This window comes from Camelus bactrianus, chromosome 9 (genome assembly GCF_048773025.1).
Source record: "Camelus bactrianus isolate YW-2024 breed Bactrian camel chromosome 9, ASM4877302v1, whole genome shotgun sequence".
Taxonomy (NCBI): domain Eukaryota; kingdom Metazoa; phylum Chordata; class Mammalia; order Artiodactyla; family Camelidae; genus Camelus; species Camelus bactrianus.
Genome location: NC_133547.1, coordinates 9,944,567 through 9,967,367, shown reverse-complemented (window position 1 = coordinate 9,967,367; position 22,801 = coordinate 9,944,567). Strand labels below are relative to the sequence as shown.

At 53.9% G+C, this 22,801-nt stretch overlaps 1 protein-coding gene and 1 pseudogene across 1 annotated transcript; one reads left to right on the top strand and one right to left on the bottom strand.

The window, feature by feature from the left end:
* Positions 1 to 413: 413 nt before the first annotated feature.
* Positions 414 to 4,814, top strand: LOC105062705 (interferon-inducible GTPase 5-like; annotated as a pseudogene).
* Positions 4,815 to 5,200: 386 nt separating this feature from the next.
* Positions 5,201 to 22,791, bottom strand: SMG9 (SMG9 nonsense mediated mRNA decay factor). Its single transcript, XM_074369505.1, has 14 exons — positions 22,553 to 22,791; positions 19,793 to 19,948; positions 17,580 to 17,654; positions 17,227 to 17,491; positions 17,034 to 17,131; positions 15,305 to 15,417; positions 13,295 to 13,406; positions 11,353 to 11,448; positions 10,881 to 10,966; positions 8,265 to 8,371; positions 7,470 to 7,577; positions 7,182 to 7,310; positions 6,769 to 6,913; positions 5,201 to 5,720 (listed from the first exon to the last, which is right to left on the bottom strand). Exons 2-14 carry the CDS (start codon positions 19,940 to 19,942, stop codon positions 5,642 to 5,644), a joined length of 1,563 nt encoding a protein of 520 aa, XP_074225606.1. The 5' UTR covers positions 19,943 to 19,948; positions 22,553 to 22,791; the 3' UTR covers positions 5,201 to 5,641.
* Positions 22,792 to 22,801: the final 10 nt, after the last annotated feature.

Below are 22,801 nucleotides of genomic sequence, written 5' to 3'. Positions count from 1 at the left end.
ATCCATTCCAGAAACAGCCCACATCCCTAGACCTGTGAACCCTCAGACATCATTTTGAGCACAGGGCGACTGGCCTCCAGTGTCTTGGACGGAAAGGTCAGGCGTGAATATAGTGCATGCTCTCACCGCACTGGGTCTAAGGTCAAGAGAGAATGGGTTACTTTTGTCTCCTGCCTCCAACTGTTGGTCTAGTCTGGTCCCTTCTTTCTCCATCTCTCCCTTCCCCATCCCCGGTCTCGACCCTTGGCCCCTGTTCCAGCTCAGACGTCACCCTCCCCACCCAGGTCCTGCCCCCCAGGGCCCTCACCTTGCCTCCCAGGCACCAGTCTCATGTACCATAAATAAGGCCACAGAGGGCTCTTTCTAATGTCCACAGACCTCCCCCTCCCCTGCTCAGAAACCTTCCATGGCTACTCACAGATCAAGATCCAAGCCCATCCCATGCTGGCCTCTGCCTGAACCTCGTCTGCAGTGAGACCCTGAGTCTTCCTAAAACAGCAGAGCTGAGAGGGCTCTGAGGAGTCCGCTCTCCATTCAATAGGTGAGGAAACTGACACCCCCACCCCTCACAGAGGGGAAAATGAAGGCTACAGAGGGGACCTGACTTGCCCAGCATCATCCCGCAAGTCCCTGGCATGGCTGGGACTAGAAGCAGTTGTGCAATCCCAGGAGGTGAGTGCTGCTGCCCCGTCCATCATACCAGCGAGGACTCAGAGGCCAAGTGGCAGGACAGGGCTTGCCTGAGTGCCCACTGTGGTTCCTGAGCAGACGTGGGTACTCACAAGCCAGACAGTGCAGGTGAGCAATGTGTCCACTAACGTACCAGACCCATCGGGTCTCTTTTCTTAAAGTGGTCCTGGCACATAGTGGGGCTCAATTGTGCAAAGATTGGGGGCGGTTTGTAAGACAAAAGCATCAGAGGGAGCTGGTCCATATCCTGGCTCCGGTGCAGGCTGTGAGACATTTAGCAAGTGACCTTTACCTCCCTGAGCCTCTGTTTTCTGCTCTGTAAAGTGAGGACTTGATGAAATGATGCATGTGGTTAGAACAGTGGCTGGCCCAGGGTGAATATTAAACATTAAGCTTACCAGCAATGGATGAGGATTCCAGCTCTGAATCGCTGCCCTGTATGGCAGTGATTGATCCTAGTGCCTCGTGCATGGTCAATGCCCCCCAGAAGTTAAGAATTTGAATTCTAGCATCAGGAGACCTCATTCCCATTCCCAGTATCCCCATGCATGAGCTGGAGGCCTCAGGCACGTGATTCACCTTCTCAGTGCCAAGTGTGGGTAGGAAGGGAATCTCCTTTTCTGGCTCTTCTGAGGCATTTATGAGATACTCCAGGAGGAGAACCTGGCAGTGATGAACAAATGTGAACTAAGATAAAGCACTAGCGCTCGGCCTGGCATACTGTAGCACTCTCCGCGCTATTACTGGTGATGCCTCAAATATTTCGGGCATGCTGAGGGATGGAGAGAAAGCAACTCAGAGTGAAAATCCTCCCTTCCCTGTCCTCTCCAAGGGCAGCAAGTCCTGAAGACAGAGAACTGGGGGTCGGGCAGCCCACGGCAAGCGAAATTTTCCTATCATGCCTCAGCCAGTCCAAAATACTGGAGCTCTCAAGGGACACCAGGGCTCTGAAGGAAGCCTTTGAGGCAGGGGACCTGCCAGCCATAGTCACTAAGTTACAGTCTACACTTCATTTGCTGGAGAATGTCCACCTGGACATTGCTTTAACTGGGGGGACAGGCTTGGGCAAGTCAACCTTTGTCAATGCCTTCGGGGGGCTGGGGGACGAGTACTCCAACTTGGCCTACACAGGCGTGGTGGAAATGACTGTGGACCCTACGCCATCCCCGCACCCCAAGTACCCCAACATTGTCATCTGGGACCTGCCAGGCATAGGCGCACCGGCTTTCCAGGCTGACAGATACCTCCAGTACAACTTCTTCCTCATCCTTAAGTCAGAGAGCTTTACTGCCAGCCACGCCCAGCTGGCCCATGAGATCCTGTAGCAGGGCAAGTGTTTCTACTGCGTCCGCTCCAAGGTGGACATGGACATCGCCGCCTCGCGCAGTTGACCTCGCCTCCTTCTTGGAGGAGAGGGTGCTCAGCCAAATCTGGGATGACTGTGTGCGGTGGCTGGAGGGTGAGGGCCAGGCTTTGGGGGGCTAGATTATAGAGGGATTGCCCACCCCTTCCCCTGCATCATCTCGCTGAGGCCCAGAGTGGGGAAAGGGGCCGCCTAGCGTCACAGAGTATCACAAAGTGGGACATTGCTTACAGCTGCCATTTCCTAGGAGTTGGCACTTCTGAGTCACTGGTGACAGAGCCCAGTCACTTGCATTAAGGAACCAAAATGTAGGTACTGGCTTGTGTATTTCCCAAGTTAGAGCAGTGCCAATGTGATCCATCCATGTGGATGCTGGCACGTGTCGCTGGTGGCAGGTGACGTGTCTTACGGGCTCACTGCAGGCCAGGCACCACTTTTTGAACTCAGTTCCCCACCATGACGACATCCCCAGGAGGTAAGGACAACAATCCCCTTATTTTACAGATAAGAAGCCCAGAGAGGTTTCGTAACTAGCCCGAGGTCACACAGGGAGTAGGGAGCAGGCTGGGATCTGAACTCAGGCAGCCTGGCTCCAGGGCTGATGCTCTTAAACCACGTGCTGTACTGACCCCCGGCAAATGCTTGCGCAAGGCAGCTGGGCCTGCTGGGCGCAGACACCCACTGAAGGTGCTCTTGCCTCCGGCAGCGGAGGGCCTCAGGGACCCCCAGGTCTTCCTGCTCTCCTTGTTTGAGCTGGGCAAGTATGACTTCAGCCTGCTGGAGGAGTCAATGGTGAGGGGGCTAGAGAGCTGCAAGTGGCCCGCATTCCTGGTGGCCCTGCCCAACGTTCCAAAGCCCACACTGGAGAGGAAGGCAGCCTCACTGCAACATCACATCTGGCTGGTGGCCACCGTGGCCTGTGGAGCCAACCCGAGTCCAGTGCCGGGCGTGACAGAAGTGGCGTGCAACCTGTACACACTCACCTGCTCCCTGGAGGGCTACCGCCACAGCTTAGGCCTGGACAAGGGCTCCCTCAATAGGCTGGCAGAACAGACGGGCGACCCCTGCACAAGGTCCTGGAGGCGCTTTGGGGCCCGAAGACCAAGTTCAGTGAGGCGCTGGTGGCAGAATTGCTGGGTCAGGCCTCCAGGGATGCCTCAGCGTTCAGCCAGGAGCTCCTCAACATGCCCACCCCGGGTCACCTGGCTGCCTGTGGCCTCTCCTTCGCCATTGTCTACCGGATGCTCCACACCTCCCTGGAGGTGGCCGTCAAGGATGCCCAGAGTGTGCTGGCTCAGGCCATCAACAACCCCGAGCACAAGCTCCTAGATAAACCTGATCAACAACCCCAGCCCCGAGCCTAGGCCAGCTGCAGGTGGCAGCAAGGGGTTGGGAGCATGCGGGCGCCCATCTGTGGTGTTGGGGGATGGGAAGGAAGAAACTCCAGCTCTCACTCTACTGGACTGACCTGATGTGCTGTTTTGTGCTTTTGTGCCCTGGGTCTCATGCCCTCTGGCCATTGCCCCTGCTTTCCCTACTCCAGTGAACTCCCACATCAACCAGCGGTCCCCCTGGGAAGCCGGGGGAGGGGATGGGACATGGGAGTGCTCAGTTCTGACAAGGCAGGGAAGAGCCACTAGTCTGGTGGAGAGCAGTAAGGAGGGTGTCCATGCAGGTTGGGGCATGGGGACAAAGCATTTAGAAGCACTTCAATAAGAGGGCAGTGAATGTCACAGCCCTCTCGAGCCTTGGGGGGTCATTAAGGGAGGCTTCCACCAAAGGTTTCAGTCAGCAGGTGGCAGGGCCAGAGCCTGCCCTGGGTGTCATATCTCCCGACCTGCCCCAGGTCTGCAGTCTCACATCCCGCCAAGAACCTCTCTGGCCTGAGTGCTTTCTTCACTGCCTACCACCCTCTTCAGCTGTGCATTTTTTTCAAAAGACCCTGGGGATTCCCATGACCTGGACACCTGAGGGCAGGGGGAAGGCATGGGGGACTGGACAGGTGAAATCAGCTGGTTAGATGGGGACAGGCTGCTTTACTGAAGGGTGGAGCGGCCTGATTTGCGCATCAGGACTAATTTGGGATTAGGGTGTGTGACCTGACTCATCTGGAGGTATACTTTGGGAAACACTAAGATGATGTCCCTTGTGTAACTGAGCAGGTGAGGGTAGATATTGTAATGAACTGTACGGTGTATTTAACTGAGAGCAGGCTCTGGATTTAAAGGTAGGGACCACTTCTCAGCAAGAGTAGATGAGGCTTATAGGGGACAGAGGCCACCATGTTTAACCAACAGTAGGCATCGTGTGGAAAGGTAACACCTGAGGACTTGAATGAGGGAAGAACCTGTTTTGACTTTAGGGGAAGCACACTGGGCCCTCTGCATCCGAGGGCTCCACATCCATGGATTCAACCAACCTGGGATTGAAAATACTCAAAGAGAAATTTCAGAAAGTCCCACAAAGCAAAACTTAAATTTTCCAAGTGCTGGCAAGTATTTACATATCACTTACAGTGTATTTACAACTATTTACAAAGCACTGACACAGGATTAGGTTTTTAAAGTAATCTAGAGATGACTTACAGTGGCCAAGAGGGTGTAGGTAGGTTATATGCAAATACCACGCCATTCTACACAGGGGATCAGAGCATTCAAGGACTTTGGTATCTGCAGGGGGTCCTAGAACCAATCCCCAATGGACACTGAGTGACAACTGTACTATATTTAATTAACTGTATTTAAATTAAGGACATGTTCTATTTTTTAACACTGAATTAGGCACTGTATTTAACTAGGCACCAAAAGGCAGGCACCGTCTTCACGTGAGAGTGGCCGACACAAGGGTAGTCACTGCATTTAGCCAGTGGAGGACCCTGTACTTTCCTGTCCATGACAAGGGATGGAAGGCTTGATGTCACCCCAGGAAACAGAACTCCTCTTTCCAGAGGCTTCCTCCTTAGCGGAGACTGGTCTCATCTGCTCCCAACTCAGTGACCTACAGTGGATGTGTCTCCATGGGCGGTTCATTCAGGCTCCAATGGGTGGCCACAGCTCATCTGTCCCCCAAGGGCTGGGACCTGAATTTGTGAAGCTCCCCAGGACAGCATGCTGGGGAAAGGGGAAGAAGAGGAACCCCAGAACAGGCTTGCTTGACAGTTTTTATTCCAACCATCAGATCTGCTCCAGTGAAGAGCCCCTAGATCCTGCCTCACTTAACAGGAAAGGGCCTGCCGTCAGGGGAGAGGGACCTGCTGCTCCTGCCCCTGCAGAGGGAGGCCAAGATGGAGACTGGGCTTCCTGGTGACCATCCAGGCTCCTCCCACTGCCTGTCCCTGTAGGGGACTGAGGATGGGCTGCCCTGCCCACCTTGAGGGCAGGATCTCAAGGTCATCCCCCTAAACAGCGCTCCATTGAGGGTGGGGGGCCTGGCCCTGGACACCTCGTGTCTCTGGGCGAGGAAGTTGTGGTCCCACGCCTGGGAGGTCTGCTGCCACTCTCTACTCCGTGAGGGGAGGACGTGCGTGCCCCTCGCCAACCCCTGGGGCCCGGAGGGGGAGTTCGCTGCCTTACATTCTTCCCCTTGGCTTTAAGCCAGCAGGCGGCTGTACTCTGCCAGGGCAGAGGACTTTTTCACCCCGTCCCAGATCCGGGCGGCGTAGTGGAACCTGTGAGAGGAGGTCAACAGTCAGGGCTGCCCTGCCCGTGGTCCCTGCCTGACCTGAGAGGTCAGTCTCCTCACCCAGGATGCAGGGCAGACGCCAAGCTGAGCTGAGGCAGCCTGGGCGCCTTACTTCTCCCAGAGGAAGAGAGCCTGAAGGTGCCTGGTCTTGGACTAAGACCTCAAGCCCCCACCTCTAAGCTCAAACTTCTTCCCGCTCCACTCGGTGTTGGCCTTTGTGGGTGGCGGGTCTGTCTCCACCTCCCTCCAGAGTCTTGTGATGATCAGAAACGTCTAGCAGCTGTGGAACCCCCCTACTTCCCCGATTCTCCTCCTCCCCACTGGGCTCTGGTTTAGATCAGTGAGAGCAGCGCTCTGACCCCGCTGGCCCTGCCCTCGCCCGAGTGGCCGCCTGCTGCTGTGTGTGCACCCCTGGCCCCTTCTGGCCACAGCTGACTGCAGACAGACCCAGGGGAACCACGCTGGAGCTATGCCTCAAGTTTCTGTTTCCCTTGGAAATTAGATGATGTAGACCTGAATCTGTGGCAGATCTGCTGTGGGCTCTGGACACAAAGTCATGCAGAATTGGGGCTGGGGCGGTGGTGCAGGGCTCAGTGAGGGCAGGTGGAGAAAGCCCGCTGGCAGAGGAGGAAAACTGGATGAGACTTCACTACCCTGTGGGGGCCGATGGAAGCTGCAACTCTGGCTCCCGATGGCTTTTCCATTTCCTCTTCTGTAAGACTATGCTTTCTGCGCTCAGGATCTTAGAACACATCTTTAAACTTGACCAGGCTCACTGGTCTTACTCTGTGCAATCAGGTGACACCTAACCACAGGTGTGTGATCTCCCTGGGTGACACTTTCTCTGAGCCTAAATTTCCTTACTAGGAAAGCTGGTGACAAGATCTACACTCCACTGGCTCATAAGGATTTCATCTTAAAGCAACAAGATGGTAGTAGTCACCTTGCTGCCAAGGTATGGAGGGATTTCTGAAACCCTCGATGTGGTCCAGGTGGGGGCCTTCACCCTGACCCCCTCTGCCAAGTGTTCTCACCAGTTCTTCTCAGTGAGGATCGTGTGTGACAGCTGCGGCCGGGCCATGGACATCACCTGGCTCCGGAGCTTGCTCACTAAGGACTGGAAACTGGGGTGGCCACGGTACCCAGGGAGCAGGGAGAAGAGTGGGCTGGAACCGGGTCCTGGAAAGTTAGAGCAGGATGAGGGGGACAGCCTGCCGAGAGAGGAGGCTTCCTTCCCGTCGACAGCATCCTGGGCTTCCAGGAACACCTTCCAGGACTTGGAATTGTGCTCCTTTGAGAGGGTCCAGGTACCTCAGGAACATGCCAGAGTCTCCCCTCAGACCAGGGTGGGTTCCTGTCACCCCCAGACCGGGGTAGCCTGTGTCTCCCCTCAACCAGGGTGGGCTGTGTCTCCGCAGGGACCAGATCCCTTCAAGGGGGGCTGTACCTGCTCTTGGTGGGTTTTCACTCTCTGCTTCACTGTCCATGAAGGGGACCAGGAACAGGTTGACCTCGGAGTCCAGGAAGTCAGGCGGGAGCCCCGGGAAGACGTTGCACTGTAACATGGACAGAGTACCTGGCGGAGAGAACCTATCAGGCTGCAGGCACCGTGCTGCAGGGCAGCGGGCGGGGTATGCACGTGACGGTCAAGCTGGGGTCAGGAGCGGGCTGGGGCTATATGACCAGGAGCCAGGAGGCCGCTGGCCAGCCTGGGGGACAGTCGGGGGACCCTCACCCTTGTAACGCAAGTGGGAGTGGGCCATCAGCTGGTCAATCATCAGGTGCATCTGCCGCAGCTTCCGGGGACAGAAGTCCTCTCGGCGGGCTTTGTTCTGCAGGAAGACTGAGGGTCGGGGGGGAGACGGGCCTGTGGGGCAGCGCGCACTCGGCCACGTGGACGCCCCTTCCCACATCAAAACTCTGCCTTAAGCCCGAGTTCCCACCACTCATCGTGTTTACATGACCAGGAGCCTCGCTTTAGTACCAGGCCCTGTGCTGGCCCGTGCTGGGGACCAGAGAAATGAGGCAGCTCTGGTTTCTGCCCTCAGGAAGCCCCCTGTCTGCTGCAGACAGAGGCAGAAGAGGAAGACGGCCATGTGATCAGGAGCAGGACAGAAAGACTGAGGGCTTGGTGAGGTGGAAGAACTGGATCTTTACAGAAGCAGTGCGTCCAAGAGCAGAGCAAGGACAGAGCAGGCCAAGGAGCTGCAGGTGCGGGGGCCAGAGCAGGAGAACAGGGTGCACAGGGCCTCTGGGGCTGACTTGACACTCACTCCCTGTGCCCCGCGCCGGGAGATGTCAGGGACCCAGAAAGAGGCAGACTAGGGTCCTGTCCCCAGAGCCAGACTCGGGGGTCCCACTCCTGATGGCCAGGGGCACCTCAGAGGAAGTGGCAGCTAATCCTTTTTGACTTCCCTCCTCAGAAACCTCATAGTTGCTCCCCCAAGCACCCCACTTCCCTAGAGTGCTCCTGGATTTTGCCCGCCCCTCTCCCCACTGCCCACCCTCCAGGCCCCAGAAAGCCACTCACCCAGGTGGGGGTAGTACTCAGTGCCTTCATCGGAGCCTGAGGAGCTGCTGGACTCGTGGCTGGGGGATGGGGTGGAGGGCTTCACCATCTCTGCTGTCTGGAGGAACCTTGGGGTTGAGGGTGAGAGGTTGGTGCTCTGGCCCTGGCCCTCCATGTCCCACAGCCTGGGGAAGGAGGGGGCTCCCTGTGCAGATCCGATTAAAGCTACAGCCACACTCAGAAAAATGCAACATACACACCATATTCCTCATACAATTTCAGGGAATCCGGGACAACCTTGTCAGATACCACTCCATGGTATGTCAACATACGTGTGTTTTTTAATGAGTTTATGCTATCAAGAAAAATATTTTTTAGAGAAGTTTTAAGTTCATAGCAAAAGTGGGTGGAAAGTACAGAGATTTCCTATAGACCCTCTGCTCCCTGCCACAGCCTCCCCATTTGTCAATATTCTGATGACACATCATCATCACTCAAAGTCCATGGTTTACTTCAGGGTTCACTCCCGGCATTGTATGTTCTATGGGTTTTGACAAAAATCACACATATCCACTATAGAGAATCACACTGAAGGGTTTCATGGCCCCCTAAATTCTCTGTGTTCTACCCACTCACCCCTCCTTCCCCCTCCCCACCCCTGGCATCCACCATTACTTTTAGGTCTCCATAGTTTTGCCTTTTCCAGAATGTCACAGAGTTGGAGTCATACAGTATGCAGCCTTTTTAAATTGACTTCTTTCATCTCATAGTATGCATTTAAGGTTCTTCCTGGTCTTTCGTGGCTGGACAGCTCATCTCTTCTGGGCTCTGAGTAGTACTCCACTATGTGGAGGGACCACAGCTCATTTACTCATTTATCTACTGAAGGGCATCTTGGTTGCCCCTTGATTTAGGTCATTAGGAATAAAGCTGCTATAAACATCTGTATGCAGGCTTTTGTGTAAGCTTTCAGTTTATGCGATTTTGAAATAATTTGTCCAAATATGTCAAAGTAAACAGAATAAACCTGTTACCTAAGGTTAAGTGATGATGGGATCTGATCAACTCTGGGCCCTCCCCTCACACAGACACACGTACAAATACGTGGTCCCCAATTTCAAGGGAGTCACCTGCCCTGAGACGCCCAGTTGTAGACTCTGGCTTCAAACCAAGGCTCTGTGCGTGCCAGCCAGGGCCCGTACCCCTACCAGATGTAAACTCCACAGAGCAGTCTGTCTTATCTATGTTTGTCCACACCTGTGTCCCCAGAGCCCAGGACAGCGAATGGCATGCACAAATGTCCAACACATCTGTCATGTGAATGAATCCCAATGAATGATGGTAGCAGGAGGGGGAGTGCAGGTTTTAGAATCAAGTCCCTCAGGTCACAACAGCCAGCTCACCCGGCAGGTCGTTTCAACTGTTGGCCAGACCTTCAGCTCACCCCCAGGGTTACTGACACAAACACTAAGTTCCCATGTGTCAGTTGTTTGCTATGTACCAAGCACTGTGCTGAATGCTTTACATTCTTAAACTCACCGAGTCTGCATGAAAGTTTGCCTATGAGGAACTGTGGGAGAAGCAGGCCCTTGCCTAGCAAGAACTGGGATTCAGACCCAGGGCTGCCTGACTTGAGACATCTGCTTCCTTCGGGTTGGCTCTCCCCTCCCCACAAGCACCTGTTCCTTCCTGCTGTCTGTCTAGGCTCTGGGTCCCAGGCTGCCAGCCTCCCCAGAGCTACCTCCTGGGGCCTGAGGCCAAAAGGAGCCCATGCGGCCACAGGATCAGGATTTTTCCAAGGGGCAGAGCCAGGAGCCCAGCCTGACCTGACTCTTAAGGTCCGATTTGGGGGCATTTCTGGAACCTCCAGCTGCTTCACGCAGGACTCCTGCCAGGTCCTGACTCCCTCCCTCTCCTGTCCACCAGGGTACCATGGGGATGGTGCACACGACTGGAGGAGGACAATGAGCCTCCAAGGACCAGACAAACCAGCTCCCCAGGACGTTATTCGTTCAACAAACCTGGATTAAATATCTGCCTTGTGTTTGGCACTGTGTGAGGCACTGGGGATTCTGTCACCCTGGGGCTTACGTTCTAATGAGGCAGCCAGACCAGAAAGAGGTCTGTGCCATCCCGCCAGGGAGCAATCCGTGCAATAAAGGAAAACACAGCAGGGTGTGAGCGGGAGAGTCACAGGAGATGCAGTGTGAGCAGGTCAGGCAAGGCCTCAGGGTGACCTGAAGGACATGAGGAAGGGAGTCCGACACCTGCAGGAGGAGTGCTTCTGGCTGAGGGATGGGGTGCAGAAGTCCGAAGCTGCACTAGGAAAACCATGAGGCTGCTGTAGCTGTGATGGAGGGGGTGAGGGGAGGGAGGTGGCAGGAGAGGTCAGTGCGGTGATGGTGACCCCATCACGTAGGGCCCCATAAACCACACGTGGGAAGGACCCTGGATTGTAGTCTGAGTGACGTGTGCAGTCATGCCGGGTGGTCCGTGTATTGAGGGAGGTGAGGTGGCTGTGTCCTACTCCAAATTACATTCTCAAAGGGTCCCTATGGCTGCCGTGTGGAACTGTGAGAGCTGGGCAAGGCGCCAAGCCTCAGGGCCTGCCCGGCTCCCCACCCACCAGCTCCTCACCTGTACAGGCTGAGGTCCGTGAACCAGTCCTGGACGACAATCACCACGTGGCACACCGTGAAGAGGAAGGCAGCAATCTGGAGTGACTGAGGGTAGGCGGGAAGGGACACTCGAGTTGAAGCTCCACTCGGCCCACCCTGGGGTTCCTGATCCCAGGACTCAGCTGAGGGGGCAGCAGAGCAACGGCCTCGGAGCCTTTAAGTGCCTACTATGTGCCCAGACTGTGCTGGCACTTCTGCTACAGACCATCCCTCAATTGGGCAAGGGGGGCGTGATCACCTCACTTTACACAAGCGGATATGGAGGCTTGAGGGGGGATTTTTCCAAGGGGCAGAGCCAGCAGCCCAGCCCGACCTGACTCTCAGTGCTGGGGCACCCAGGGCTCTCAGGAGGCAGAACCCAGGCCGACCCACCCCAGCTCCCCGACAGGAGGTGAGGAGCTGAGGAGCTGCAGGCCTGGCTCGGCCCTCACCTGCATCTCCACGTAGGTGTGGGGCAGGCTGTACTCCGGAGGCAGCTTGCGGTCGTTGTTGATGAGGTGGTCCAGGATGGACGGGCTCAGGATGGGCTGGAGCAGGAAGAGAGGGAGGGGTCAGCGAAGGGCTGGGGGCCGGGATCCCAGGGCACATGGCCATCTGAGTTCCACGTGATGATGGCAGATGCAAAATAAGGTCGGAAACACAGGCAGTTTCTAATTAGTACAGAGCCAGTCAGTGGGAGGAGGTGAAAGAGAAGTTTCCAAGCAGACACTTTCCCCAGCTCTTTTACAGAACACCGCTGCTCTCGAGCGCCGCGCGCCCCCGAACTCTCCTCGTGCTCATCCATCCAACGTCTACTTGAATGAGTCACATCCCTTGTTGTGTTAGCTGTTTCAAATGCTTTCAAAACTTCACTAAGATAATGACTTAGGTCAGGAAACAATGATTAGTGTGAAGACTGGTGAGGATTTAAAAACTGCATCAGTGGCTGTAAAAGAATTAGTGGTGAGCTTGTCACCTTTTCTTAAAGGAAAATTCCATTTAAAAATTACAAGAACCAAAATGAACTGGAGAGTCTACCCACTTCTTACTGCAGTGAGTGGAATTCTTTAAGAGAGGCTTCCCTGACGGCTCACTTTCTAAGACTCCAGACTCCACAGTGTTTCACTCTGTCTGGTTTTAACTTCTCCGCCCCACGTGGGCATGGCCCACGCACAGCCGGTTCAGTTCACCTCCAGGTCCCCGGGGTTCCTGGCACTGGGCCTGGCACACAGGTCTCACACCACATCTGTGAAAGGTTTCCCAATCTCCATGTGATCAATGTGCACAGTGGCCAGAACTCTGTTCCTCTAACAGTCAGTGAGCATCAGCGGAGGGCCAGGACCTCTCCCTGGGGAGCTGAGGGCAGGTGGGGAGTGGGTGCAGTGCACAAAAACCAGATCCATCAATCCTGCTGCAGTGGGAGGTGCACATGGGCACTAGCAGGCGCTCAGAGGAGGGGAAGGCTTCCGGGAGGAGGCAACGCCCAGTGGAGTCTTCAGGGAGGAGAAGGGTTAAATTAGCCAGGCAAACAAGGGGAGAGAGTTCTAAAGACAGGGACACCGACAGCCAAGAGTACTGAGACCCTGTTTCATGTCAGGCACTGTTAGGACTTTACTTTCATTAACATGCTGAAACCTCACAAAGACCCTGTGAGGGAGGTAACATTGTTTTTTCCACTTAAGAAAACTGAGGCATGGAAATGTTAAGTAACTCGGCCAACGTTGCACAGCCTGGGAGAGAGACTATGGCGAGGCCTTGTGGTGTGCGTGGTGGGGCCGGTGACTACCCCTGAGAGGAAGCCAGAGTCTGAAGGAGGCAAGCCACACCAGCCCTGGGTGCCAGGCTAAGGAACAGGGACCCTGGGGAAGCTGAGGACAGTGCCAGTTAAACGCAGGGCAGGTCATTTCTAACAAAGAGGAGGAGCCTGGAGGCACACCGCGTGCCCAGTCCCATGTCAAGCCCTCTGCCTGTGCCATTCCCGACTCCTCACAGCCACCTAGGGAAGCTGAGAACAACTGTCACCCGTTTACAGACGAAGAAGCTGAGGGAGGGTGTGTGTGTGGCTGGGATGAGGGAGGGTTAAAACTTACTCAAAGTCACCCAGCTGGTAAGGATTAAAGGCCAGATTTGGATACAGCCCGACTCCAAGGCCCACACTTTGAACTGTGTGTGATTCTTTAGGCGCCTGTGCACACGCTGGATGGGAGGGGAGGGGGGTTAAAACCTGGTAAGAAGAGACGGAGGGCCAGGAAAAGACACACTTGCCCAAGGGCACTAGCAAGGTCATGGCTTGGCTAGAGCCACGGGGCCTCCAAGCAGGGTTCTGGCTTAGGTACACTCGGGGATGGAGCTGAACACAGCACGCGCCAGAGTGAGGCGAGTGGAGGCCGGTACCTGTGTGTCCAGAAAAACAATCCGCTCCTGGGTAATAAAGAAGTCGATGCCACTGGTCTGGTTGCCCCCTCGCTCCTTCATTTCTGCGCTCTGGGCCCGGAAAACATACGCCCTGTGGAGAGGAGCAGATGGGGGCACTAGAGGCCTGGTTCTCGTCCTTCGACGCCTTCAGAGTGTGGCCCAGTGAGCAAGCACGCAAGATGTGATTCCCGCCTGCTCACAAAGCCTTCCATCCATGGCCCCTGCGGTCTAGGGGCTACACTGTATACCACATGACTCCACTCCTATCCATAAGTAGATCTGTTAACATATTCAACAAAATCAGTAAACAGAGGTGTTTAGGAGCAGGGATCCTGCCAGACTGCCAGGATTTAAATCCCAGCTCTGCCTCTTCCTGGCTGTGTGGCTTGAGTAATCTCCTTAATCTTTCTCCTCAGTTTCCTCATCATCAATGGGGATACCAATAGTCTCAAGTTCTCAGGGTGACTGTGAGGTTAATATACGAGAGAGAGGGTAGAGGCTTGGACCGGGAGGTGGGAGTAAAGGAAAGAAGCAGGCAAATTCTCAAGATAATTAGGAGGGAAAACTTAAGAGACCTGATGGCAAGAGCTGGTACCAAAGTCCACTGGCTGACCTGCCTCAAAAAGGTACGTTACGCCTATAAGATTCTCTCTAGCTTGGGAGTCTGAGTTGAGAGCTGTGGGGAAGTTCTTCTAGTTGAGGGTGGAGGCTGACATGAGAAGAAGGCTACCCAAGAGAGTGGCAGCTCTCCCAGAGCAGAGCCGGGCTGCGCTGAAGCCAAAAGTGAGAAGAGAGGGATGGAGCCGACCCGGGAGGCAGAGCAACCCTGCAGTTCTGGTTCTGGTGATGCATATTCTCATGACAGTGGTTCTTAACCTGTGGGTTTCCATCAGGCCCCTCTGAGATCTGGTGGAAACCACAGACCCTTCCCCTAGAAGAAAAGCCTGATTGTAGATGAGTGTAAAATTCTGCATATTCCGTCAGAGGGTGCATGGACCCCTGATGCCCATTCATGGAGTCCAGGGTAGTATCACCTGCTTTGTAAGAAACCAAGCCCCTGTGTTTTTTAAATAACCCCAAGTGCCTAATGCCCCTCTCACTCCCCATCTGGATTCTCCCTTATTAGACTGTCTCTGTCTCCTACTTTGCCTTCTCTCTTTCCTTCCCTGCCCCTAGTCTGGGGCCCTAGTTCTTAAATTCCCTCCTCCCCCAAATCCTCTCCTGTGACTTCATCCTTTATCTTTTTTTAATTTTAATTCTTTAAATTTTGGGGCAGGAGGTAATCAGGTATTTATTTACATATGTTTATTTTTAATGGAGGTACTGGGGATTGAACCCAGGATCTTGTGCATGTTAGGCATGCACTCTACCACTGAGCTATACCTTCCCCCCTCATCCTTCATCTTTGCAATCACTCCCCATTCCTGCAGGGGAATGCAGGACTGAAGCTGGTCTAGAACTCATGCCCCTCATCCAGGTCTCCTGCCCCACTGTCTCCCAGGCCACGTTGGCCACATCCTGGAGCATTTGCTCTGTGTCAGGTTCTTGTTAACTTTTGCCTTCCTGATCTTGTCTCAGCCTCTAAAAACCCACTTTGCAGAAGAGGAAGTGAGATAGTAGGAGGTGAAGGGCCCTAACCAAGGTCAACTAGCTGGTGAGTGGCAGCGCTGAGACAAGAGGTGAATCTAAATCCAGACTTAATGAAGACATCATCCCAGTTCCTGGCTGGGCCCTGTACCATTTTCTGGAGCAAAGCAGGGAGGGAAGGATGGAAGAACAGGACTGGTTACCTTGGAGCTACATGAAGATTTGGTCCAGCCCCTAATCATCCTCGTCTGACAAAGACATTGAGGTCAAGGGAGGAGAAACAACTTCCCAAAGTCCTTGGTGACACCACTTACAATACCCAGGCCCACGCTCCCCTGACCCAGGTGGGTGCCCACCTCCCTCCCAGCCTCTTCCACACACTTCCCCAGTGACTCCCCTCACCTCTGGTCCTCCTCAGGAGTGTTGGCTGACAACAACGACATGACCATGGACTTGCCTGTCCCCTGGAGGCCCAGGACACCAACCACCAAGACATCAGTCTGATCCAACAGGTACTGTGGGAAGATGCAGCAATGTGACCCTGAGAAATCTGTCAGTTGCGGGAGCAGAACGGAGAGAGGGGCCCTGGAGGCTTCCGTGGCTCACATACCTGCCTTGTCAGATATGAAGGGAAAACTGTCATGGCCCCAAATCCCCTCAATTGGGCAAAGGACCTCTGTATGTGCATGGTAGTGAGGCATATGATTGTTCTGGGCACAAAGAATGGCATCTGCGAGAGCTCCAGAGTAGAAAAGAACCTGGTGTGGTCAAGACACTAACAGGAACGCGGGTGGCTGGAACACAGTGGGAAAGGGCTGCTTGACTTTTGGGAGAGAAGGGCAGAGGCACAGAACAAGACAATGGGGGAGGACAGGACTGGGTAACTGAGGACAACTGGAGCAGACTCCCGGGAGGTTTTTGGCTTCAGGTAGGTTGGGAAACACGGGGCAGCAGTGAGCAGGGAGGGGAGGCCAGTCTGTCCTGTCTGTGGGACTTAGAAGAGTCCTGGAGAATCCTGAGATCTACACCTCAGGGCCACTAGCTCTGCTGACTTTCACCACCAGGGGGTGTAAGAGACACGCCTTAAGGAAAACAGTCAAGTACTTAAGGTGGCTGCTGCTCCTTAGAGTCACCTGGAGAGCTTAAAAAAAAAAAAAAAAGACAGCTAATCCTGGGCCTAACCCTAGACACGTTAAGCAGAATATGGATATCTAGGGTTTGCTTTGTTCTATATGATAGAACCTGATTAAGTCTGGCTATTTAAATTTAAATTAATTCAAATTAAACAAAACTAAAAATGTAGTTCCTCAGTTACACTAGCCACAAATGGGGATGTGTGGATCAGTGCTCAATAGCCACACACAAAGACAGTGGCCACCACATCAGATGGCACAAATACAGACCATTTTCATTACTGCAGAGAACCATCAAGTAGAAGGGTGGGGCCTGGACACTGGCTCACTCGCTCTTTTTTAAAGCTCCCCAGTTGATATCAATGTGAGCATGGACATAGAAAGGCAGCAGGGGCCTGAAAACAGATGGGCTTGGCATGCTGTCCTCATAAATCCAAGCTGCTGGAGAAGGAGAGGGGACACCTGGCAGAATCTGAGCAGGGATGTGGTGATAGGTCGGGGGGAAGGCAGCAGGAGAGGGGAAATGAAGACTGGAGATACAATGGTCCAGGAGGAGATACGTAGGAGATACGACAGAGATACGAGGTCTGAACTAGAGTGGGGGCCGCTGGGATGGAGGGAAACCTCTGGAGCGTGACATTCAAACCAGTTAACACTAGGACAGCGCGGGTCTCAACCACTTAGGGGAAGGACTGGAGCAGGCCCAGGAGGGATGGTGCAGGAGATCCCAGCACATCTGCTGTGGTCGTGGCTCCTTCTCTGCTAATCAGTATCAATGTATTTCAGTAGTTCAATGACCAGCACAGCTGAGCTAGTGTAAGCCACTGAAATTCAGCCCAGCTGGCTGAGGACTTTCCAATCCAATCCCTCTCATTGCTGCAATTGCCTGAAAGCTGTCCAGTCTGGCATCACCTACCAAGAGGGTGGGGAGTGGGGAGGAGGCGAGGGTGTGAGACCCGGAGAAGGTGGAGCAGGGAGGACCTCCAAGCCCCCGGTACCTCGATGGCACTGTCGCACCAGTTCATCTGGTCATCCACCAACTTGATGCTGTGTTTCATGCGCTCAGGGGGCAGGAGTTTGGCCTGGCCCACAACAGCTGGAGACAGGAGAAAGCAGGAGACAGAGGGTGTGCTGAGGGCCTGTGCGAGGGGGTTCCAGCTCCCATCCAGACCCCGCCTGGCCCCAACTCACGGTCCATGGCTGCTGGTGCAGCAGTGCCCATGCCCCGGTTCTGAATCTGGTACACAGGCTGCGTGGGCCTCTGCCCTTCCTTCTCCCCCTTGGGTGGCGCGGGGGCCGCAGGGGGTGGGGGCGCGGTGCCCTCGGGGGTTGAGGCACTTGTTGAGGCCACAGGCCCTTTCCCCTCCTCCCGTGGTTTCATGAGGACGATGGGTTTCTCAAGAGGGGTCGGAGCAGGCGGGGCAGCAGGGGCTGCTGGAGGCGGTGGCTGTTTTGACTACGGAGTGAGAAGGTTCCAGTCACTGGAGGAGATCTTGGCCCTAATTGCTCCCAGCCTCCCTTTCCAAAAATTCTTCCCCACTCACCCGCTCTGCTGGAGGTTTGGAGAGGATTATGGGGGTTTTCTGCATGACCGACGCGCTTGCCTCTTCGCTGCCATCCTGCGATCAGGGAGGGCGGTTACTCAGGAACGGCTCCCCTGACTCCCTGGCCACTCCTTTCCATGCCAGGTACCCACCATTCTGAGTAACTCCTTCAATCCTACCAACAACTGTGAGAGATACTATTATCCCCACTTTACAAATGAAGGAATGGAGATCCAGAGAGGTTAACTGGCTTGCCCAAGGTCACACAGCCATTAAACTGTGGAGCCAGGATGTGAAACCAGGCAGCCTGGCTCCAGAACCATGCTGTGGGCCCCTCCATTCGGCTGCCTCTGCTAGACAAACCAAGGGAGGAGGAGCCAGGGCTCTGGAGCTAGATCGAGCCAGGTTCAAACTTGGCCCTGGCTTTTGCTGGCTATGTGAGCGCAGATCAGGGACCGCCCTCACTTAGGCCTGCTTCTTCATCTGGTGAATGGGGATAGAATTCCTTTCAAGGCTGAAAGTAGACAGGACTCATTGAGAGCTGTCCACTGGCATTCAGGGCATGGCAGGTGCACACTACCCTGTCCCAGCCTCTCCTCCTTGGCTCTGCTCCAGGGCTGGCCAAGTCGGCGAGCTGATTCCCACACCTTGTCCTCTTCATGCCTCTGCTGACTCACCCCCGATCTGCTTCAGAAAAGGGAGAGACCCGAGTCTGAGTCTTATTCTTTCTCTGGTTCCCTGAGTAAGACAGAGTCCTGACACCTTTCTGGGTCTGTTCCTTCACCCACATATTGAGGCTACTTACTGAAATCCCGTTCACTCACTGGCCTACGGTGAAGGGCAAACAAAAGGATATGAAAGTGCTTTGGTAGGAATAGTTGAGTGGGGAGAGAAGACAACAGCTGGGAGGCACCATGGTGCCTGACGGCGTGGGGGGAGTCCAGGACGAGGCCCGCTGGGCTATCACTGACACTGGGAGGGAGAGGAATGGCAGGAAGATGCTGAGGTCAGCGGGAGACATGGAGGATGTGAGGAGTCCTCTGCCAGTCAGAAGGCTGCCAGGGCTCAGTTCCAAGGTCAGGGTCAAAGACAAGAGTCCTGGGAGCTATTGTTCAAAGACTGAAGCTGAGGTGCAGGAAGATGGTAATGTTCCCCAGAAGGATGTGTGAGGGAGACTGCGTGTTCTCACTTCTGCTGCAACCCCAGGGGAGGAACAAGCAACAGCCAGGCTCACTGTGAATAAATTTCCTTCATGTTTATAGTTTTATGGCTTAGAAACTGGTCCCAACCGTTACCTTCTTCAGCCCCACCAAATAGCCCTCAGAGGTGGGTGGAGCCCTGGGGAAAGAACCCGGGGGAGGGGGCAGGTTCTGGCAGTGAGTCACCTATGCCCAGGAGAGGAGCCAGGCAGGGGCCGGACCAACACCGAAGCCCACGATTCCCAGGCCGGAACACTCTATGGCAGGCAAAACACTGCTGTGCCTGAGGCTCCCTTGGTTTGGGGTTCGTGTCCTGGCCCCAAAGCTCATTGACTCTGTGACTTTCTAAGCCTCCTCTCATTAGTGAGAATTGGATCTGCCGTAGGCTCCACTTCATGGAGCTGCAGGAGCTCAGGAAGACCCAAAGGGTAGAAAGCACTCTGCACGGGGCCAGCGCACTGCATGCTGCTCAATAAACAGAATCAGCTGCTATGATCATACGACTCCTTCAAACATGAGTGCAGGGCACCTCTCGGCTCAAACTCTCCAATGCCAATTCCATGCAGTGAAATTCTAAGTTTTTCAGGGCCTACCAGGTCCCATGTATGTGGCCCAAGTTCTCCCTCTGACCTCATCCTCTAACACTTTCCCTTCTTCTTCATCCACTGCAGCCACACTGGCCTCTTGGCTACTCCGTGAACTCACCAGGTGAAGGCCTCAGGGCCCTCGCATCTGCTGTTCCTTCTGCTCTGAGTGCTCTTCAATCAGATTTTGTCATGGCCAGTTCCCTCCACCTCCTTCAGGTCTCTGCTCAAAAGTCAGTTCTCCAGAGCGGCCTTCTCTGACTGCTTCATCTACAATAGCCCCTTTATCGCCCTCTGAGGGAGGGCAGTCCGCTTTGTCCCCAGATGTGTCCCTAGCATTAAGATGATGGCCTGGCACCTGGCAGATGCTCACCAAACTGCTGCGGAAGGAGTGGACACATGAATGCTGCCCTTGGGCCCAGACACTCACCCGTCTCTCTCTTTCCCAGGGTGCAACGTAGTCCCTCTCCCGACCGCCAGGCCCAGAGAGATTCTGGGGGCCACCAGGGCCTGGCTCCTTCCACCGTCGTCGCCTCTCTATCCCGTAGAGCCCAGGCTGACTGTGCCCAGACTCAGACATGGTTACCTACAGGGAGAAAGAGGTCAATTCCAGGGTGAAGAGAGTCTCTCCCTACTCTATTTGGCTTACTCTGGACTATTAAGAAGGCACTTCCTTTCAAGAGAGCTCTGTGGCTGTGGTGGTGACTGCTAGCTGGCTCCCAATACCCATTCTTAATTTCTTCAAAGAAAGAAAACCTCCAGTTCTGGGTACATGGCTATCCAGAATACACTTCTCAGCCTAGTCTGCAGTTAGGTGTGGCCATGTGACTAAGTTCTTTCTGGCCAATGGTATGACACTAGAAGTGTGTCATGGCAGCATTCAGAAACTTTTCTTCACAGACTCTGGCACATGTCTTTTGTCCCTTCCTCCTCCTAGCTGAAAGGAATGTGGGTATGGAGGCTGGAACTCAAGCAGCCACTGTGGTCTGTGAGGCAACTTAATGGAAGGAAGGCATGGCAGAACAAAATACAAAGTTCAGGGGTTCCCTACTAACCAACCTTACATTGCCTATCTCTGGAGGCAGTGAGAAACAAATACCCTTCCATTTCTTGTAGCCAAAACTATTCCCAACTATTAACCACTTAGCCACAAAATAAATAATAGCCCAAAGGAGGAAAGTCACATAAAAATGGGACATACTCTTTCTCAAAGTGCAGCAAAGTGTTTCCTTACAAATCTATAACACGATCCCCAGTCTGAAAACTACTCTTTTGATTACACAATATGGGCACATGTTGGGGTGGGGCTGCAGCATTCAAGGGCCTATTTTCATCTGGTGTCCTACATCTCAGCATATTTACCTTCCATTCCTAATGGTCTGCCATCCATCACACTCCAAGGTCTCACTAGTGTTTAATCTAAGATGTTATAAAATGTAGGATAACCTATATGACACTCCCTACCATTCAACTAGCTGTTTACAGGTCCCTAGGGAGTTTCTTCAGCTGTTTATACTTCATTCCAGGGAAGTCTTTGTCTGCAAAACTGTGAGGCCAACCGCTGCAGCTCACAGGTCAAGTGGCAAACTGTAACCTATGAACCAAATCTGGTCTGCCTTCTGTTTTTGTAAATAAAGTTTACTGGAACACAGCCACATCCCTCAATTTACACACTGTCTATGGCTGCCTTCTTGATACACTGGCAGGGCTGAGTAGCCGAGACAGAGACAGTGTGGCCTGCAGGGTCTAAAATAATTAGTCTCTGGCCCTTTACAGAAAAAGTTTGCTGACTCTTGCTTAGCTCTTAAGTGCCTTCATATCATTCTATGAATCCCCCCACCTTCCACCCCAGTATACAGTGACATTAACACGTCCCTGGGAGACACTTTCCCCAGAACTGAGGTTTCTGTTTACAGGATGCAAAAATAATTTTGCTAGCCAGGAAGACATTTGTTTAGCTCCTCTCTCACTGCTGACCTCTCCTTCAAACACAACTAGGTGGAAGACTGTCTTCTGAGACAAAGGAAGGCAAGGCCAGTTTACAGATGCTTCTGCAAACTGATTTATTCAGCACTTAAATGTTTAGTCTCAGATGGAGAGTCCCTTCAGAAACTGGGATTCCGCCCTCCTTTGCAATTAAGCGTCTGTTTACATATTATTCTGGAAACCTCCCTCACACTTACTTACATCTGTCTTCATGCCTCAGTGGAGATCCCGCTCTAGCACTAAGGTGTCTGTTTAAATATCTGTGAGGACCCCCTTCCCACCCGTTATTCTGGGAACTTCCACAGTATTTGAGTCTATTCAACAGTCTCTATGGGGAGCTCCCCAGAATTAAAGGATCTACTTACAAGCATTTTGGGGACCCCCCAATAATTTCCAGGCTCCTCTGGGGATTCCCCCCAAAATTATAAAGCCATCTCTGTTCATTTACAGGACTCTTACAGTAACCTCCCAGAGATTGAGTCTTAATTACAAATTCTCTGGGGGGCCTCCTCAGTACTTAAGCATCTATTCACATGCCCCTTTAGGGAATCTCCCAGAATCTAAGCGTCTATCTGCAAATTATTTGGAGAGACTCCAAATTCCTAACTCCATATTTACGGTCTAATGAAGCACCCCTGGCCGAGAACTTAAGTCTACCCACACTATTTTTCTAAGAACTCTTGAGCACTTACACATACAGATACAGTCTCCTATATGGGGCCTCCTCTAGAACTCAAGTCTACCTATATTTTATTCTGGGGATGCCCCACCATCAGGCATGTGTTTATAAGGCCTCCCGTGGGGAACTCCAGAAGTTCAATTTCTATGTACACAGTATCTGGAGATATCTGGAGGACCTCCCTGTGTTTAAGGATCTGTTTGGACGCCCGCTCCAAGTGCTCCCAGAACTTGTTTCTCTTTACACGTTATTGGAGGGATCTTCGAGGAACTTTCTGGTCAGTTTACAGGCCCTCTCTATTACGGTCTACCAGAACTGAAGTTCCTACATACACATTATTTGCCTTCTTTCCACCCTACTCCCGCCAACCCGGTATTTAACCGGTTACTCTTGGCTCCGTACACAGTTACGCACACCCGCGGGGCGTCCGAGCGACCGGTTAGCGGTCGAGGAGGGGGCGGGGCCCCGAAACGCGCCCCCCGCCCCGCCCCGCGCCTGCCCCGCGCGGGCACGCGAGCCCCTTACCTAAGGCGGCTGCTGATTGGTTCCTGGGGCGCAGCGGGGCGCGCGCTCTCCGTGACGGGGGTGGGTGGGCTGGGGGCGGGGAGTACCACCACAAGCCACCGGCCTGTAAATGGAGTCTGGGGGTGCCGGGAGTGTGGGAGAGAAAGGGAGAGAACCCGCACCAGTTACTCCAGAACCGGTGTGGGCATTCCAGAAGCGGCACCCAAGGAAGGACAGCCCGAAGGAGGAAGAGACAGAGGCGATATCGCG

Coding starts and splice junctions, on each gene's coding strand:
- SMG9 (XM_074369505.1), bottom strand. CDS start 19,942: ATGTCTGAGTCTGGGCACAGTCAGCCTGGGCTCTACGGGATAGAGAGG. Junction 17,655..19,792: donor CCTGGGAAAGAGAGAGACGG/GTGAGTGTCTGG, acceptor CCCTGATCGCAG/GATGGCAGCGAAGAGGCAAG. Junction 7,311..7,469: donor CTCCCACTTGCGTTACAAGG/GTGAGGGTCCCC, acceptor TCTCTCCGCCAG/GTACTCTGTCCATGTTACAG.